At 40.0% G+C, this 14259-nt stretch overlaps 1 protein-coding gene and 1 long non-coding RNA gene across 2 annotated transcripts in view; both read right to left on the reverse strand.

Moving 5' to 3' along the window:
• The window catches only part of LOC126639975 (uncharacterized), a 194482-nt gene that overhangs the window by 16244 nt on the left and 163979 nt on the right, over positions 1–14259 (reverse strand). The gene's annotated exons all lie outside the window — the stretch shown is intronic.
• Positions 1366–5672, reverse strand: TMEM18 (transmembrane protein 18). The gene is made up of 5 exons (XM_050315384.1): positions 5580–5672; positions 5220–5340; positions 3063–3117; positions 2066–2159; positions 1366–1964 (listed from the first exon to the last, which is right to left on the reverse strand). The coding sequence occupies exons 1-5, from the start codon at positions 5625–5627 to the stop codon at positions 1875–1877; spliced, it is 408 nt and encodes a 135-aa protein (XP_050171341.1). The 5' UTR covers positions 5628–5672; the 3' UTR covers positions 1366–1874.

Consider the following 14259-nt stretch of genomic DNA (forward strand, 5'->3'; position numbering starts at 1 on the left):
GAACCACCTTGCTTACTGTGAATCAAATTCATACACTTCACACTGTAAAGCCAAAGGTTACTGATAACAGGTGGTTATCAGTAACACATGATGAGGTACAACAGCTCCAAGTGTGTGACACTAAAACAACTGTGCATTGGTATTGTTTCAGAACAGTTCACAACAGGAAAGTCAGGAGCACAACACTTGTGTGGTCATGCTTAGGACCATGTGTGAAAATTGCCCCTCTCCCCATGAAATCCTAAAAGCAAGACTGAACTTTTTCTAAACCAGTCTGGGAGGACATCTTATTTATATAAAAAGGTCTGTTCCTTGGTCCTGAAGACAGCAGGTCTTACAGTCACATTTGGACAGATTCTATTAATTCCTTCCCAGAAGGCACATACTGTCTTACCAGACCACTAGAGGTGTTATTCATGCAGTTGACACCACCCAACACTGCACCAAGAGTCACAAGAGAATGGTCAGAATGGGACAACATATAAACCTTCAATTATTTATTTTGCTAATATAAAGTAATCTAGCTGTCAGTGGTTCTTGATGGAGCAATGAGTGAGAAAAACGCCAGAGGCACAGGAAAGTTAAAGAAATGGATCCAACAGTAATACTTCACTACCCTTCCACAATGCTGTGAAGCCCTCAAGAAAGAGTTTCACTTTCTCCTTCTCTAGGAGACTCACAAACTGTGTGTCTCCTAGATAGCATGTGCTATCTCCCTTGAGTTTTTCTCCCTTTGAGTATTTCCACTGGTGTGAAGACTGTTCAAGTAATGAAAATTAATTTCAAAAATACTTACTTAGGTTATAAACTTACCAATGGTCTGGGATTTTCTACCCAAGTATTTTTCAAATTAGTCTAAGTTCAATTTTGTAGATCATCTTCCCTGTGTCTTAAATGAAACCTGTATTAGATAGAAGTGTACATCTCCAAACAAAGATATAGCTTTTACTAAATATGGACAGTTTGCACTGTGTTCACACTCCCCCTTCAAATTTCCTTAATTCAATAAAAACAAGCTACTTGAAACAAAACTGAAGTCTTCTTCTTTTTACCAGAGTTATTTTTTCATTTTCAGTTATTTAAGAAAAAAAAGCATAAAAGAGGGAACAAAATTGTATAGAACATTATAGTTTCCCCCTTCTTTTCTGTTCTATAAACAAGACAAAACCTATAAAAATTTCATCCAGTTTTAAGAAAAGACGTTTATCTATAAGCCTTAAAACCATGAACTGTAAATTTAAAAAAAAGGCAGCAATCATTTTGAATTACTTATGCAAATTAAGTACAAGATTTTACTAAACTAGGAATTTTTATGAGAAAAAACAAGGGAAAAGTCTGATTAAAAATTAATACAAATTAACTCAATTTAAGATACAGTGGATAGTTTTATTTATAAAATGCCACTGGCACACAATACACATAGAAAGTATGAAACCTGATTTATAAAGAAGTGACATGCTTCACAGAAGCATGGATTCCTGAGTTATTCTGAATACAATCTCTCATTTACTTTAATTCACAACACTTCTCCAACTGGCTTAAGCAGCAGAAGAATGGATATTTGATAAACAGAGAGGTAAGATACATTAAAAATCACATACAATCAAAACTAACTGGAACATTGTGTCTCGCATAGGTCATGGTGGAAAACTATCTTAAAATGAAGGGCACAAAATCTCTTAAGACTGGTTTCTCAATTTCACAGCCAATTCAAATGTATTGTAGACACCTTCTTTCACCTTGCCCATAGGCACATGTTACAAAGTCCTCTTGACATCAGACACAAATGTATCTCTGTTTCTGAATAATCATACAGAAGGACTGATTACCCAGACAAGCACTATTATAATTGAAAAAAATAGTGTAAGGTGCTTTCACTTCTTTTTCTCTTTTTCTGCTTTCCTTCTCTGTTGTAGCATCTTTAGTTCAGTCATTACATTCAAAGTTCTGTAAACCCAGCTGATCTGAAAAGTAAGTATATTATTGAATTTAACTAATGCATATACATTCACTTATCAATTTAATAAAAGCACCCATATAAATGAACGTATGTATGTATACATACCACAATTATAATAGTATTCACCAGCAGTGGTGCTGAAAATACAAGCGAAATAAACATTCCTCTTGAATCAAAGTATTGGTATTTAGAAAACAACCTGAAAGAAATACAGTAAAAATGAGAGAGGAAGCTTTATTCAGTGTAGTTCACACATCAGACTTTCACAGTTATTATTTAACATGGACATTGTATACATCATCCTACTTCTTGGGATCCCCAAGCATAAGCCAGCATTCTACTGTACTAAGTCAGAAAAAAGAGGCAGTCAATATCTCATCAGTTATGAATATTTACTACAATACCTGTATTTCTCTCCTTTAAAGTTTTATTGCACAAACACTAAATAAAACAACTATAAATTAAGAAATTTCCCAATGCGACTACAAGAGTACATATATTTGTACCTCAGAAATCATTCTTATCCTGAAGTGCCTGCAATTACTTTCTTAGGTATTTTGTTTAGTTATATTACAAAAGATAACAGAAATAATAAATGTAGTAAAGGTATAATTTAGATCATAAATGCCTGAAGTGAAGCATAAAGACTTACAGTTAGATGACTGCATAAAGTAGTTTTAAACACATAATTTGCAGTTTTATCAGGGAAAGATTAGTTCAATCTTATCAAAATAAGCCATCAGTTTAATTCTGGTATACAGGTTTAATAAAACAGACAAATTTTAATGGTTATGATGCATACAAGTAAGTATAAAAAGCAGCAGTGACATTTTTAAAAAGGGTTTTTTCAGCTTATTAAGTGTGAATAATGACCGAAGAAAATTCAGCAAAAACAAACCCCAAAGTTTGCACCCTATTCCTCTTAACCATAGCACTCTGCTTTTCTCTCAGTTTTCTGACCAGTTAGTTTACAACCATACATATAAACACAGATTTTAAGCAGTAAAATAAAGGTATGCTAGCTACCAAAAATTATCAAGCTAAGTGATATTTATGTTGTATTGTATAGTTTTATTTAAAAAATGAAAGTGAAAACAGTTACCTCCAATTCATGGCTGCTAATTCGTTGATGTACTCAGCACAGTACACTAAGCCCACTGTACAACAAAAGAAAAATATTCGATTCAGTATTTCTTTAAAAATACTGCCATCAGTTCTGTGATTATACTAAAGATGTGTACATATCAGGTATTAGAATTCCTTGATTCTCAGAAGATCCTTCAATATTTAACTGCACAAAACCAATTCTGATTTAAATGTCTCATATAGTTACTAGAAAGTATTAAGTGATCACAAAACATACCCCCTACATTACAAACAAACAAATGTAAAAGCCTAATCATCTGAGCTTACAGAAAAAGCTCACCATACAAATTAATACTAATGAAAAGACCCAAACACCAAACTGGTTTTTTCCCAACAATCCTCTTGCTGAAAGCTTCCAAGTTATGTCTGTAAAAAGAAATGCAAGTGCTCCCCAAAGTTGGTATGGAATTAAGTTATTATTATAGATTTTATGGTGTCACACTGTTATATCTAACATTATTATCTCAAGTTTGGGTACTAATAATATACAAGCAAACACTAATAACATACAAAATAGAAACTGTTTTAACACGTATACAGCAGAGTAGTCTACTGTAATCAGGTACAAACCAGCATGTTCTTACCTGAATTCAGCATATTCTCACTTGAATTACATTCAATATGAAGCCATCAAGACATTAAGAAAATGACAATTTTCAGTGCAACCACATTAAACAGAAAAGCAACACACCTACAAAATTTTAAACTCAAACAAAGCAAAACACCCAGACTGAATGGCTAAAGATAACCTGCACAAGGCAGTTCAGTAACTAGTCTGGTGATATGAAAGAGTGTCATCTTGATGTGCCATCACCTGGATTACCTCTGCTTGGCATTGTGCAGTATAAACATAAACACAAATATAGGGCTGCTTGGTTGCCAAGGAAGCACAGTGTGATAATTTCATAATTTCCTCAGCTATTTCTAACTACCTACAATATAAAATAATTTCTATTGCAGACATATCCAAGGTACAAACAAGGCTTGTACTCAAAATGGGTAGCTTTATGCATTCTGTATTAACAGTAAGTTTACATCATTCCTAGAAGTCTAAACGTATGGAATTGGAAATTCTGAACGTCTAATATTACCACAGAAAAGGCTGTATTCTTATAGGAACTTCAGGCCTATAATGAACAATGAACAGGGCATTGCTACCCTCTGTAGATCATTTAATACATCCAGGTATAACTGGATGTATAGACATTACATATGAGTAGAAGTACAGAAAGATTTCTGGATTCCTTTTTGGGGGTATTGCATATTATTAAAACCTTAGCTCTAGCTGAGTTATTTGCTGTTTTGAAGAAGGTATAATTCGTCTACCAACTTGACTACCACCTAAACAGTATTTTTAAAGTCAACATAGTCTTCCAGTGGCTTTTTTTGCCTGCAAATCTCTTTCAGTTGCTCACTTTTCTACCTCCACCCTGCAAGCATGACAGAGCTGTGGTACCATGTAAAGAAACACAACTCAGCAGAAAATTCAACACATGGCTAGAACCAAGGTAGTGCTCATAATACATGAATCTAATCCAAAATCTATGAGATCTTAATTAAACCAAAGCCAGTAGGTCTTCTGTCAGTCAGCCATGAAGATATAGCATTGATATAGCAAGGTCACAGTGGATTCTCAGGCTGAAGGCTGTTAAACTCTGCGATAACACAAGTTGTTACTGCAATATACATGCCAGTCTTGGTCCTCCTCCTGACATTATCATGGCTGTCAGCAGGGCATAGGGTGAACTTGCTGTGGAAACTAAACTTATTCACTGAACTGCAGCATTAGAACAAGGTAGAGTAGAAAGCAACTGTTGGCGCTCAATAGATTTCTCTTCTGCTTCTCCAGGACAGCAACAATTTACTGGGAACCTGTGATACATGCGACAATGACCGTGCAGAAACCTTGCTGATCCCAGATCCTCACTAACGCCAAAATTTTAAGTCGCTACTTCATACATTTTCTTGGAAAAAAACCCACACATATTTATAGGTCATCGCAGACTCTATAGCACATCATCATCTACAGGTGCATGCACTGCTACAAGAAAAATGCGAATTTCCGTGCACTTCATCTGCTGCCAAGCACAGCACGGTGTGCCCGTGCACTCACCCATGCAGAGGAAGTGCCCGACCTGCACCCGGCGGTGCTGCAGGGACGCGCACGTCAGGAGGAAGCAGAGGAGGTGGAAGGCGGCCAGCCCCAGCAGCCAGGGCTCGGACCAGTCCGTGCTCTGCGGGCGGAACGACAGCGCATCAGGCAGCGGCGGCAGAAGGGGCATCGCCGGGAGCCACCGCGACCGGAGCTCCTTCGCTCCTTCTCCCGCACCGAACGCGGCCGGTCGTCGGTCACGGACCGCGCCCCGCAACCCTCCCGCACCGGGCTCGGGAAGGAGCGCGCACAGCGAGGGCTCTGTCCCCGCGCCGGACGGCCCCGCTCCCCTGGCAGCCCCGCGGCCCCGCTCCCGCTCACCGCCAGCACAGCCGACAGCCCCGGCGGGCCCTGCACGGGCAGCTCCATGGCGGCGGCGGCGGCGGCGGCGGCGGCGGCGGCGCTTCTCGCGAGACTCGGGCGGCCGGCCGTTCTCCTGCGGGGCGGCGGCTCCTGGGGCGGCTCCGCATCCCGCCGGGGGGAAGGGGCGGCGGCTCGTCCTGTGTTTTGGGGAACGAACGGGTCTCACACCTCCTCCTGAGGGTGGCAGTAGGCCAGAACCGCCTCTCCTGGTTGTGTGTCTGACAGAAACAGCGCTGGCTTTTCCGAGCGGGGAGGGAGCTCTGGCCTTGTGTCCAGCGTTTGATGCTGGCGTTGGGAAGCCGCCGGTGTCACCAACTGCTGCGTGGGGTCAGCCTGGTCTCAGGGTCCGTGGCCCAGCACTGGTGTTGGCTTTTTGGTCTCCTCTCAGCAACACCTACTGTTGCCTTTAGCGATGGAAAGGCAAGGAAAAAAGGAGTTTTAATGCCAGCTAGAAATTTCTTAACAAACACAGCTGAGCACTCCAGGCAGGAACTTAAATGAAAAATACTACTTTTTTCCAAGGAAAAAGAAAAAAAAAAATCATTACGATGGAAAGTCAACAATGCATTTAAAGGCTAAACCTAATTTATAATCCCTTTTGCTAAAAGTATGAAGAAGAACCTTCTGGAAGAAGGTTCTGGAAGAACCAGCTGTTCTTAAGACCTACCACTTAAAAAGAATTTCAAACTCAGATTCCTATCAACTAAGCCAGGAGACTTTGTGAAGTCTTAAAGGATTAGCTTTGTCGAACAAGCCATATGTCATCTATACCTCCACATTCTGCTTCCATTAAATTATTTTTTCTGACAGTTTGGCTTATCAGATGTAAAGCTTTGGCTTTTTTTCCCAAATGTTTTTCTTTAAAAAAACCTTACTGTATAAGTAAATATTACATACACTCTTTTAATTTAGTCTACCATACAGCCAAATGCAGGTCATCACTGTGAACTGCTCTCTCTTCACTGTCAGACTCCTGCAATTTAGTGTGAGATACCTGAAACCAAGGTTGTGATTCTTTTTTGCTTTAGATTTTTGTTAATCTTTTTCTCAAAAACAATAGTATGTGGAGGCTAATAAAGACTTTCACTTAAAAACATAAAATTAAGTAAGGTGATACAAAGGTGGTAATTTTTACTACTATTGTGCCTTTAAAAATAAGACTAGGGGAAAAAGATGTTTTGATTCCACGTTGTAGACAGGGAAGTAAGATCGGAATAAACACCAGTACAGTCTGGGGCTGACCTGCCAGAAAGCAGCTCTCAGAGAAAGACCTGGGGTCCTGGTGGACTACAAACTGTGCATGAGCCTTTGTGGCCAAGAAAGCCAGTGGTATCCTGGAGCGCATTAGGAAGAGCATTGCCAGCAGGTCGAGGGAGGTGATCCTGCCCCTCTAGTCAGCCCTAGTGAGGCCACATCTGGACTTCTGTGTCCAGTTCTAGGCTCCTCAGTACAAGACATGGACCTCCTGGAGCCAGTCCAGCAGAGGGCAACAAAGTTGACTAGGGGACTGGAGCATCTCTCTTACAAGGAAAGGCTGAGGGAGCCAGGCCTGTTTAGCCTCGAGAAAAGACAGCTGAGAGGAGATCTCATCAATTGTCTATATATGAAGGGAGGGTGTCAAGAGAATGGAGCCAGTCTCTTCTTGGTGGTGCCAAGCAATAGGACAAGAGGCAATGGGCAGAAATGGATGCACAGGAAGTTCCACCTGAATATGAAAAAGAACTTTACTGTGCAAGTGATCACACACTGGAAGTGATTGTCCAGAGAGGTTGTGGATTCTCCCTCACCAGAGATATTCAAGAACCATCTGGACACAGTCCTGTGCAATGTGCTCTAGGATGACCCTGTGTGAGCAGGGAGGTTGGATCAGATGACCCATAGTGGTCCCTTCCAACCTGACCCATTCTGTCATTCTGTGATTCTGTAACTTGTTGTTTGGAAAGTCTTACAGCTAATAACAAATCAAATGGTTTTGTGTTTTGTAAATAAGGAATGAGTTTCCTATAATTGCTCAGTAATTGACTACGGACACGATCTGCAACTGCTGAAGGGCTCCAACGAATGCAGGATACAGCCACTCCTACATGAATGGAATATACTGGTCAATAGTTAATCTGTGATGCAGACAAGCTGGATGGATAAAAAATTATTGCCTTACTATGGCTACATTAAAACTTCATGTAGCTTTTACTGTCAGCCACTGTTGCATCAGTGAAAACCTTCTTACAGGGAAGTAGGAGTTGCTTCTTTAAGATTGACTAGGATAAAGTCAATAATGCTGTTTGTCAGCAGATGGTAGCAGATACACAAGTATTACCAGATCCTTTGTGTAGTATATGTTCTCTTTCATTTATTTTTAGTGGGGAATGAAGTGTGAACAGAAGATACTTAGAAGGCAACAAACAGGTACCTTACTCTTTTATAGGGAAGAAACTGTGTATTTTTCCTCTTACAGTTTCTTTGTAGAGCCAGCATTCTACAATTAGATCCCAAGTTTTAAAATACTTTACTAATATAAATATACAGTACCAATAATAATAATAATATATATTTCTGTTCTTATAATTTCCTTCCTCCCCACAATATTATACAAGTAGATTGGATGAAAGTTTAAAAAAAAAAAAAAAAAAAGAGTTGATTGGTGAAATGATTTTTTTTTTCCCTTTTAACAACCGAAAAACTTAATCTACTTTACCTAGGAAAGAACCTAAAATCAGGCATCTTAAGTTTAGATTGCCAAAAAACCAAGCTGGATTGTAAAAGCCTACATATGATAGGGAATACCAAACAAATGCTAAATTATATTTCTTGTGGTAGTCCTACATGCATGTTTGCTAGCAGATCATATGGTGCTGTACTAGAAACCATGTAGAAGTGCCTTTTCTACTTCCTTCTGAGGGAATTGCAGCTCTGATTCTCTGTGAGAAGATGTAAGAAGATGTGCAAGCAAGTGAATGGGGCCGCCCCCCACCAGAGCATCAATCAAGGCAAAGATAGAAGGTGGGCACATGTGGGGGCTAGTGACAGGTATACCCAATTTCTGTGCTTTGCAAAGATCCCACTGCTGAGTTCTGCTGTCAGGACAGGGACTGCCCACCTCTACATCTCCTGCCTGTCTCACAGCCTTGCTCCTGGGGAGTAGAATGTTGTACTGACTGTCTTGGATAGCCTTTTCAGAGCTCTGGGAGGCGTGAGCAGTTTCACTGTGAAAATAGCCTGAGCCTGGGAGAGGAGTCTGGATGATCACTGTTGCTGTCACTTCCAGGCCATCATTTTTATCTGTCCTGAAGATTTTCCTTATATACATGGGTATGCTCAAAAGCTGTCTTAAATTTGCATTTGCTTCCCAATGCAGCTGAAGTGAGCCTGGGTCTAATACAGGTTTCACTAAAATCCTTCACTTTCCCTGTCCTTGCCATTATCAAATAATTATTTTTGAGTGCCTCCATTATTTTTTGCAGCAGCTGTCATCTCTTTACATTTTTATAGTACCAGCTTTTATTGGTTATGATGTACTTGGAAAACAAGAATAATAGTCATAGTATTAAAAACGTTTCTTTAGAAATAGAATTTAAAACTCACTGTGGATTGTTTTGTGTACATCATTTCTGGGTTTCAGGTTTAGTTGATGGATGCTACTTCTTCTAAACTTGAGGTTAGTCCTGCTTTTGAGAATGAGAGTTGTACTGGACGACCTCCAGAGGTCTGACCTGTATTGCTCTATAATTTTTAATTTCCAGTGATATGGACTGGGACCAACTGGCTGGGGGGCACCACTGCTGAGCCTGGGAGGGGCAAGAAGCTGAACATAGACTATCAGTGTAACCTGGCAGCAAACAGTGCCAACAGTTTCCTGGGCTATATTAACTGCATACTCAGGAGATTAATGGAGTCAGCATTCATTAGAACACATCTACATCTACCTTTTGATACTTCAAATACAAGGACAATAATGATAAACTGTGAAAATTCAGCAGAGAGCTCTCAAAATGTTCAGGGAGTTGAAACCTTTGTCCTGGGGCAGGGGCTGGGGGAGTTGGGCATGGTTGGCCTGAACAACAGGCTCCAGGGGAAACCTGCTGGCAACCTACCAGTGCTTATGAGGAGCTTATAAAAAGATCCAGGCTCTTCTGGTGGTGTGGTGTGAGAATGAGATGCAGTGCACATAAATTGAAACTAGAAGTTTGGGCTGGATATAAGTAAAAGCTTTTTCCTCATGAGGACAATCAAATAATAGAAAAGGTATCCAAAGAGGTTCTGGGTTTTTTTGAGATTTTCAGGACCCAGGTAGATAAAGCCCTGAGAAACCTGGTCTGGCCTCATAGTGAATTTTGCTTTGAGCAGGAGATTAAAATGACTTTCTAAGATCTCTGCCAGTCTGACTTATTTTAATTCCATAATTCCATAATTTAAAATGAGAAAAATCAACTGTCTAGATGTATTCACTAAAACAGTATTGCTTTAGCCTGGAAGTTAAATAAATACTTTTGTATGTTTTTTCAGAATCTTATTCCCTTAACATCATCTCTTTCATTCAGTTTCTGTGAGGGCTTTTTTTCCTCATTTCAAAGTAGTTTCAGGCATCTTCAGGCTTATTTTTATTCCTCTGCTATTCCCAAACTTTAGAGGCAGTCTGAAATGCAAATGTCTTTTTTTTCTCTACATACTAACAAGACCGCCTATTAAATTGTTCCACTAATCCCACCAAAGATCTCAGAATTATTTCAAAGCCCTGCTGTGTTCTGGCAAAGCAACCAGATTTTTTTTCTGTTGGGATCTTTGTCCAGTCAGGGTGGAAGAGGCCAAGTGTAGTTGAAAGCAAAAAGCAGTCCTGACAATCTCTAATCCTGTTCTTAATTATACACTTTACTTTCTCTTTGATGCCCTCTAAAGTTTTCTTCTGACACAATTGCTCTATTGACTGTTTTTGATCTTAGAAGTACCACCTTTTGTCATTCCATGGAATGATATGGAAATTAAACACCTTTACGTTTCTTTGATGTGTGACTGCATTGAACTGGGCACATAATATAGTGCATTTAAGTTGCAACACAACTATTGCAAGAGGGAATAGAAATATCTAGGATGTGCAGGGCAACTTTCATGATTGTATCTGATCTGACTCAGGAGCTTGATGTCAGCGTTGTACTTTCTGCTTAAGGGCATGCCCCTAAGGCACATCCTAGCTGCTCCTGCCTGTCATTCTTAACATTCAGGGGAAGTGCAAGATGCAGAGAACAGCAGGAACAGGATCAGCAACTGGAAGAGACATTTTTTTGAGCAAATCATTCTTCTGAGGGATCTCAGCCTTCTCATCTCTGAGACTGAACATTTGATATAAATCTGGTACTTTGGGGCTCCTACTGCTTCTGGCTTATCATCTTCGTCTAATGAATGAAGATTGAAGGGTGGAAAAACGGTGGTAATTCAGCAACAAAGACAGCCAAGAGCTAGAAAGCCAGCACATCCAGCCATTGACCCTGGAGCTATCAATGGTCATTGCTTTCTGGTGTTTGTCTGTTGCATATCCTCAAAAAGTCCACAGCTCTCTTGATATAGTTTGACCATATGGCTCAGATTGTCTGAGCTCGTTAGTGAAGATCTGATCTCTTGAAATAGAAATGAAGACACACACATTATAAGCTCTTATATAAGATACTTTGAAATACAATGATAATTGCAAAGCTATAAACATTTGTACATTTAACACGTCACAGCACTGAGTTAGCACCTATCAGCTCCTTCTTACTATCTGTGAGCTAAAAGCATATGACCTGAGAGTATTCACGTTGCAATTTTCTGGCACAGGTGTTGGAGCTCCATTGCAACATCTTGCATTAGAGGTGTTGAGAAGCAGTCAGTTTATCCTCCTGCAGCTTTTTTCAGTTTGAGGTTTTGCAGATTCATAGGTTGTTCCATAGTGTCATTCCCTCATGATTGGTGGGATATGTCTCTAGCTTTTGCTGGTCTATTCCTGACTGGTCGGGGGTGTTGCCGTGGTGATGTTTGGACTTGTTCACACATCACTCTTCAATGTGTGATATATTTATTTTAATTCAAGGTTGTCTCTCATAATAGCACACCAGTGCTGACAAGTCCACTGTTGGGAAGATTATGATAGAGATTTTAGATACTGTTCTGTACATGGATTTTATATGACACTTCTGTGTAAGAAATTTCAATGAAATCATCAGAGAGTTTGAGTTATGAGTATTTCCCAACTTCGTAGGTATCTATATGTTACAATTTGCATAAAATTTACAGAAAGAACTTCAGATTCGAATATTCCCCTGAGCAAAATTAAAACACACACAAGTTATCTGTTGATACCAAAACCTGATATTTTTAATAATTGTAAGTGATGCAAAGAGAAAGAGGAAAAAATAAGAAAAGGTTGGAAAAAGCTAAGATTAATTTTAAAAGCATAGGAAAGATACCATCAAAACTACCTTTCCACCGTGTGTGTGGGCAGAATCAGTTTCTGCCTTTTTTTTCTCTGTCTCTGCCACTTTTCCATGTTATCTTCTTTAGCTGCTGGGTACCTTAGCAGCTTTAGTTCTCTGGAACGCAGTCAGGATGTGTGGCTTTGCTGCTCATGTTGAGCCGTGTCCCAGGCCATGCAGGGTCCCGATTCAGCAGCACCTTTCAGCCCTCAGAAATATGCTTAGGGTAGAAGGAGAAGATATAACTCACACATGTGGCACGGTGGGTTTCAGTTCTTCTCCAGGCCAGCAGAGTTTCATCTCCAGTGGCAGGCAGGCAGCACACAGTGGCAGAGGAGAGGTGAGGAGGAGGTGGGGAGAGACTCCCGGCTAGAGTAACCAGTTCTCTCTCCCTTTCCTCTCCCTGATTTTCCAAAATTTTTCCTTAACTTTTATAGTGTTCAAAGGAGGTTGTACGTGGTTTCTTGTCACATAGCCCTATTCAGTGTTCAAAGAGATATGATAACCATAAACAATAACAAGATCTTCTGGCAGGAAAACTCCAGCAGGAAGCTCTGGTGAGGGCTTCTGGCAAAAAGCTGACAGAATTTTTGGTAGGAAGTTTTGACATGCAGAAATAGTGGTGAAACATTATTTTTGGCATTTCTATATTATCTGGTTGTTACACTGTGGTAGGGACAGAGACTTGCCATTCCTCTAAAAGTTGAGACGTCATCCTTGTACAAGGAATTAATATGGATGGAAGCACTGGAAAGGGAACTATATGAAAGTTAAATCAGCAAAAATGTTTAGGAAGCTAACGCACAGCATACCTGAAAAACCTGTGGGAAAAGTCAAGTTGCAATATTCCAAGTCAATGATGAATGCAAGGAAGAGACTGCATAGAATATTTTGGGCAAAGACTAATTTTTAGAGCTGCTGACCAAAGAATTGCAGACCTAACTGTAGTTGCAGACTTAATATTTGCAGTTGCAAGAGTGTGTGATATTTGGGACAGTGAAACACATAGAACTATACGTGTTTTAAATTGCCATTGGCAAAGAAACACTACCATGGGAGTGGTTGTACACAGGACATGTTGAAGAGCTGTACAATGCAAAAGGTAGCCAGTTACAAAATTAGAACTGTGGAGTAGAGATGGGAAAAGCTCATGTTCCCTTGAAATAGAGGAATTAAGCAAAAAATATGTATCTCTCCAGTAACTATATCCTATACTTCCTTCCTGGAAAAGTATTCTACACCTGGACATCCCCTCCTCCAGCTCCTTCCTCCCATTTTTACATTCTATGTCCAGTCCTTCCATACCCTACTTGTACCATAAACAGTACTGCCAGAAAGTAAGGTAATAGCCATTTTTTAAAGAAAAAATAATTATCCTCTGCAGTACCTTTTGGTGGCATACTGGAAAATACAGAATGAGAAAGAAAAATCACAGCAGAGGAAGGACAATGACAAAATATGGTGCCACCTGGGGCACCACTAAAAATCTATTCTAAAGCCTTTGTTATCAGTTAAAGGATAATGCTTCTCTGTGTGCTTGACCCCACACAAAGCAAGCACTATGTGGAACAGTCTTCCTTGTAGCATCCTTGCCTTGTTACTTCTGTTTTCTCTGGAGTGGAATTAAATTTTACCCAGCTTAACAGCTTAACAGCCCTGTCTGTCTTTGGTTTCAGAACAGACTATCATAATGTATTGCCAGATGCTGCATTTAAATGAGTATGGATATCACATTCACATAGGGTCAGGGAGACAAACTGTTTCACTGTTGTTCTAATGAAAAATAATTAAATATCTGATCGTATGAAAATAGCTACTCTGCTTTCCTTGCTCCCTATTTCCAAAGCCAAACTATTGAAGCTATGTAGAAGCATGGCTTCCCTGTGTCATGAGCTGTTGGTAGGGAAAAGATGTAGGCAGAGATCTTTTACTTAAAGATTAAGTCTAGGCTTTCACCACTAGCAGTAGATAGGCAATCTTCCAGACGTCATGAACCACGGGAACGAACTGTCTCCCACCAGTACAATATTGAGTCACAGAGCTCTGAATTTATCACATCTCTTTTGCTTCAGAAATGCCCATGCTGAGACTCCAGAATATTAGGATATTCTCACTGGGGAGGGTGGTTAATCTCCTTTTTACAAAGCCTTTGAATATCTCTCAAGAGGGTTCTCAGTCTTCCGGGCTTCAGAGAC

This window comes from Myiozetetes cayanensis, unplaced genomic scaffold (assembly GCF_022539395.1).
Source record: "Myiozetetes cayanensis isolate MyiCay16 unplaced genomic scaffold, myiCay2020 scf2-11, whole genome shotgun sequence".
Lineage (NCBI taxonomy): Eukaryota > Metazoa > Chordata > Aves > Passeriformes > Tyrannidae > Myiozetetes > Myiozetetes cayanensis.